This window comes from Phytophthora infestans, genomic scaffold, assembly GCF_000142945.1.
Source record: "Phytophthora infestans T30-4 supercont1.1 genomic scaffold, whole genome shotgun sequence".
Lineage (NCBI taxonomy): Eukaryota > Oomycota > Peronosporomycetes > Peronosporales > Peronosporaceae > Phytophthora > Phytophthora infestans.
Genome location: NW_003303758.1, coordinates 5432246 through 5438203, shown reverse-complemented (window position 1 = coordinate 5438203; position 5958 = coordinate 5432246). Strand labels below are relative to the sequence as shown.

The window sequence follows — 5958 nt, the reverse complement described above, 5'->3', positions numbered from 1 at the left end:
GACCTCCATTGTGCTCTTCATCGTTCCAACCCGAGCGCTCTCTGCTCTTCAACTTCGAGTACAGACCAGAAAACTTAGTCACCTCAGGCAGCAATTTCTTCCATCTGGCCACGATGGCGCTCTCAGAGCGAGAGTCTGCTTCCGCTGGCTTGTGTTCCAACCAATGCGTGTAAATTCTGCTGTAAAATGTGTTTTTCTTCTGGCTCGCGCCTCGCACTGGGTCCAGGGACCTTGCCAGCCAAGACCTGCACAGCTGTACGGTCTCAGCGGCACTCCATTCAGCTCCCTTCCCCATGAGATCTTTGTACTGGTGTGTCGCGTGCCTTTGAAATGCTCGAATCTTCGCGCTCTTGTCGAAGTGTGTGAACCACACAATCCTATAGAACTGAAGTCTTAACTTGAGACCTCGAGGAAGACTTTTAGGACCTGGTGAGGTTAAGACTCTCGTTAGGACCTGCCGCTGTGGACATAAGACTCGAGCTAAGTCTCAACTGCGCTACATTTGGCATAAAACCGCCTTTAAGACCTGCCGCTGGAGATGCCCTTAATACCACCAGTTTGGATTTGCAAAGGTGCAGTAATGTGGTACACTAACATACAAACGCATTAATTTGTCTGCAACTGTAAACATTGTGTCCAATTAATAAAAATCAAGACTTAAAAATTAATAATTAAATTAGAAACCCAATGGACTTTTTCCACAATATACCGGTCTAAGAATTTTGAATAGTTTTAGTCAGAATGACTCGCTTCATAAATACTCTGGACAGGATATAAAATCCGGCGCTTAAGGCTAGAGGGATCACCAAAGATTGGGTAAGCTTTCAAAGTACATGTATATGTACACTATTGCACTGAAATCGTATCGAGTTTAACGAGCAGCTTACCCCTCCCCGAAATATTTGCTTCGGATAGCCAGTATTTATTACGCAAAATGCCTCCCTGACGAGTCGCTCAAAGTGGTGAAGTAACGGATTGCATTTGAGGTAAGTACTATTGCATCAAATAATTTTTTTGTTTTGCTTCAAGTTTTTATAGGGAGAACATTTTAATTCTAAAGAAGATGACACAGACGAGGAACGCCAGCAAACTGACAGCGCCGCCCACAAAAATCGGTAATCGATAGCCCATCGAGGTTTCCACTAGTACCGAGCCGACAATGAAGTTTAGCAACTGCCCGGATGATATAGCGGAGCCTACAACACCTACATATACACCAATGTCGGCGGTGTGACCAAATATGTGAACAATGATCGGCACTATCAGTGCGAAGAACGTGCTGATAGTGATGGACGTGAGAGCCACAATGATCACATCCAGTGCCACAACGTCGCAGAATGCCATGAACATCAGCAACACCTGAGGAATTGTTGCAAGTGTTGCAATCTTTTTAGCTCCAAAGCGACGCACCAGCGGAGGAAGAACCCACGAGTACAGGTATCCGACGATACAAAAGAGCATATCAGCGAGGCCCCCAGCGAGTCGAACACCTCGGTTATAGTCCCGCTGTTCCTCCGAGCACTCGTCGCCACATGTCGCAGAGTTGGTCGCGTCTCCATTAAAGACCTCGAGACCGAAGAGCATTCCTTTGTTGCCGTTGTAGGCTGCGAAGGCGTACTGATTCAGGAAAATCACAGTGCAGTACACCGCCAGCACACCTGGCAGCGTCTTGACTGCACCGTAGATCGAGCCAAAGGCGAAGGTCACATTCTTACAGCAACTTCGCTTGTCCATCGTCTGTTTATCCAGTGGGGTCTCTTTGGCCACGTAGCATGACGCTCCAACACAAACTGCCATAAAGACTGACAGCATTCCCAAGAACCAGTGCATCGAGTTGTACGCGGCTCCAAAGAATTCCGTGTATGCAGCCACCACAATCGCGCCCAGTGTCGACCATCCGTGGCCCATTGCTGACCCGAGGGTCTGCCGTCTACCAGCAAAGTCCGATATCAACAGTAGCGCTGGGATGAGCGAGATGTGGATAGCAATCTCCATCCCAAGGTAGAAGACCACGGTGAGTAGAGCAGTCCATTTGCGATCTGTCACTTCTCCAGGTTTTCCAGATCCGACATCACCCAGCGCGTCTCCCAACTCTCGTGTGTAGCCCATAAGGACCCAGCAGATAATACTCCCAACTGCCGATACAACAAGGTACGGGCGACGACGTCCATATCTCGAGGTGCTTTGGTCGGAATACACTCCGACAATGGGCGCCATTACGACCCCGCTGAGTGGCCCGCTGAGCTGTGTCAACTGTACAGCGTAGCGAGGCAACATCGTCTGTAAATAAGGTCCTAATGCCGCCCATTGCGCCGCCCACGCCATTCGAATTGCCATACGAGGCATCGAAATGACGAGCAATTGTCCAAATGAAGCTCCTTGAGGAGTCAGTTCCTCCTCCTCCAGCATAGGCGACTTGCAGCCATCTTTCGGCGTCTCGGGGGTCGCGAGGGAGTCGAACGCAACGAACGACGTCCTGACCTCGATGTCCTTCAGCTTGGCGCTCATTTTCTCTTCGACTCGCAGAGAAATGCCAATCACACCAGTCGAGTGAATAGACGAGTGGTCTATTCCCGGGAAGCGGCTATCCCATGTTTTTTGGCCGCGTAGATGTTTACTTTGCGGCGAAGGAGGGTTCTCAGTGATCACAACGCCCCGGTGGCGGATGGTTAGCATGCACGTCGGTGCACCGGCTTCTTTGATAAACTGGAACAAAGCAACAGTCCCCACTGTTGTGTCACGCAACTTGTTCAGGTATCGTATAGGGTGGACTGACGCCAACGGATGTGTCCTCTCTTGGTTGGACATCCTTGGTCCAAGGGTGTCTAACCTCGGCGCAACCCTCCATTTCAAAGAGCTTTTTAATGCTTCAAGTCTCAGAAACGATTCCCCATCGCTTCTTTGCTGTTTCATGGCACTACATTTTTTTTCGGACCAAACAAGTAATTGGCAATCGCGAATTGTCATTCTACAGAATTTGCAGGACATTGAACCCATCAGATTCGTTACGGCAGGACAATGTGTCCTGCAATTTCCAAATGAAAAGAGGTACGACGAGAGCAAAGACTGGATCTGATTAAAGTGGGGGAATAATTCCTGATTTTCACAATTTTGCAGGACATTTGTCCAGATGAATACGCATACAAAGATTCATACACTTTTTTTTCTTCCTTCGAGCAGAACGATGGAGGACGTCGACTGGGAAGATCTCCAAGGAAGGTCACGGAAATAAAGCGCAACACAGTTAGTGCACGTTCTCGGGCTGTATACACGAACTCATACGGTCGGTTCATAGCATGGATTGTCATCAACAGGCCATTCCTAGTTTCCCCGGTATTTGGGGCACGTCTTGGTGATACAACGGGTCTGTCTATCAAGCAGATGCGAAAGCTCCTAAAGCCTCTTCTAGACTGTAATGTTACTACCCCTCCTCTTCGATTTGAGGCTCTACAGATGGACGAGTTTGGAGCGTGGCTATTGACCCTGAAGAAGCCGGACGGCAGCAGCCTAAGCTACTCCGCGCTGAACACGCACAGAACGGGTCTCTTCAATTTGTACCGGGATTACGGACTGGGAATCCCGGCTACAATGGAGAAAGAGTTGCAAACGTACTTTAAAGGATTGAAGCGAGAGAGGGCGACCGCTGCAGCGCGTGGTGAAGTCCGGACGAAGACAGGCAAGGACCCATTGTCGTTTGATCTCTACAGTTTCTTCTGTGGGCAACTCATTACGCACTCTTCAAAGGATATGATTTTCGTTCGTACCTACATGGTTGTCGCCTGGAATCTAATGTGTAGATCCGCCAATGCTTTCGGTATCTGTCACGGGCACATGGAATGGAACGGAGATGCTCTTTGTATTTATTTTGCTCACCAGTAAAAATGACCAAGAAGGTACCAAGCCCCGTGACCCGAAGCACATTTACGCTAATCCGCTGAACCCATCTATATGTCCAGTGCTGGCTAAAGCTATGTTTTGGGCAACCTCATCGTTCGATGGTAGTGATCTTCTATTTCCTGGGAACAGTCAATATGAGCGATTCCGCAAATGTCTACATCGATTATTCGACCGAGACGACACAGCTGAGGAGCTACGCCGGCGTGGTATTAGCGGCGATGACCTCGGCACCCACTCTATGAGGAAAGGAGCCGCGACGTTCTGCGCATCTGGCTCAACGGCATGCCCGTCGTCGACAGCAGTACATTTGAGAGCTGGATGGTCGCTAGGTGGCGTGCAAAATACGTATCTACAGTATGAATCGGCAGGCGATATGCACGTGGGACGAACTGTGTCTGGTCTCCCTCCTGATAGTCATAAATTTGCCGTACTTCCCCCGCATTTTGATGAGCGTGACGACGTCGTCGAGAAGGCGGCTCACTGTGTATTCCCTGGTCTACCTTCTCAACTTTCTTTCGTGGGCGAATTTTGCTTAGCTTCTCTGGTCTACCACGCACCGTATCTACAGTCAAAACTCGATGCAAAACACTCGTTGCTAGAGTCCCCTTTATTTCAGCATCCTACACTTCTTTTGGATTTGTCTCCAAGGATTTACAGGATTGACGATGACAGTACTCGGCTGCATGCCACTGGAGTACCGCCACACGTCTCAATTCTACGGGAATTAAAAAGCTATGTTGAGCACGTCGACGCAGCACGCGCTGGAACTGTTAAGGATGTCATGGCAGTGCTTGAGGAGAGAGCAATCGGAGCAGGTGTCGTAACCTTTGATGGTCTTGACAGCGCCCTTAAGAGATGCCTGGAATCTGCAGGCGTGGCCGCCTTGGTGGAAAAGCTCAACACAAAATATCATCAAACCAATACTCAAGAGGACGAAAACGACACTTACATGCTCTCATCGCACTTTTGGGGTGGGAAGTGTCGGCGTGTCCCCGCTGATTTTGATCTCCCAGACTGCTCGGTTAGCGCACTGTGGGTGCTCTGGCAGTGCGGAAATGCCAGCAAGAAAACCCCTCCGTTGCGAGTGCTTGACGGGCGTGACATGCCTAACAGAAACCTCCGAAAGCGGCTTAGTGATGCGCGTTACCTTATGCGAATGATTGAGGACGCAGCAAAACGTACCGGATTGTGGCGTGCTCGAGAGAGTGTCGCTGACGCTCTTAACACCTTCGCAGCGCGCTCAAAGAGCGTCGAGGTTCCCGAGCAGACTGCACGCAAACGCAAGCGGCGTCGAGGACAGCTCTCGTGGATTTCTGTTGTGGCTCTGCATCGTAGGGCTCGAAAACAAAGCTAATCATTGGGTTAAATTCCTGTATACACTTGTCAGTGATTGGTTGGAAATTTGACATGGTAATGTCCTGCAAATGTCCTGCAAATTCCGTCTAACAAGCAATTACTTGTGTGGTCCGAAAAAAATTATCAGCTCTTTAAATCGGCGATAATTTCGACAGAACCACAGAACCAAGGTCTGACACACAAACAACACATACAATATTCGTGTGACACATCAATGTCACATCACACTACACAATATGTCTGTGTGCCACACTTGCATTGGCCAAAACACACCAACCTAGGGCGTCTACACACCAGTAATTATTTGCGAATCACGACCAGTGCTATGACAATCCGTGAGCCAATCACCGCCCTTTATATCCTTTCTTAACAGCAAAGATCCTTCGTACAGTAAAACACTGAATTTCTGAAGCCCCCCCCCACCCCCCCCCCCCCCCCAACGAAAGATGGCAGCAACGACCAAGTGGACGACTATCTGCAGCGACATGGCTCGCGAGGATTCCCAGCTGCTTATGGAAGACATGAAGGTGTTCATCATTGCAAAGCGTCATCTGGTTCCATGTGTGGTGTGTACTCTGACCAAGCCGCACAAGATGCGGTACCAACTACTGCGTTGTTCCTCGGAAACATGCAAAGCAGCCACGCCATATGACGCGTGTCAGTGGCAGGGTAAGGTGCTCACGTGCCAAAGTCTTAACCGCGTCA

At 49.5% G+C, this 5958-nt stretch overlaps 2 protein-coding genes across 2 annotated transcripts; one reads left to right on the top strand and one right to left on the bottom strand.

The window, feature by feature from the left end:
- Positions 1-1032: 1032 nt before the first annotated feature.
- Positions 1033-2346, bottom strand: PITG_00906 (Glycoside-Pentoside-Hexuronide (GPH):Cation Symporter Family; the record flags this gene model as incomplete). The annotated part of the gene is made up of 1 exon (XM_002909402.1): positions 1033-2346. The coding sequence occupies one exon, from the start codon at positions 2344-2346 to the stop codon at positions 1033-1035; it is 1314 nt and encodes a 437-aa protein (XP_002909448.1).
- Positions 2347-3805: 1459 nt separating this feature from the next.
- Positions 3806-4308, top strand: PITG_00905 (uncharacterized protein; the record flags this gene model as incomplete). The annotated part of the gene is made up of 3 exons (XM_002909401.1): positions 3806-3856; positions 3902-4218; positions 4266-4308. The coding sequence occupies 3 exons, from the start codon at positions 3806-3808 to the stop codon at positions 4306-4308; spliced, it is 411 nt and encodes a 136-aa protein (XP_002909447.1).
- Positions 4309-5958: the final 1650 nt, after the last annotated feature.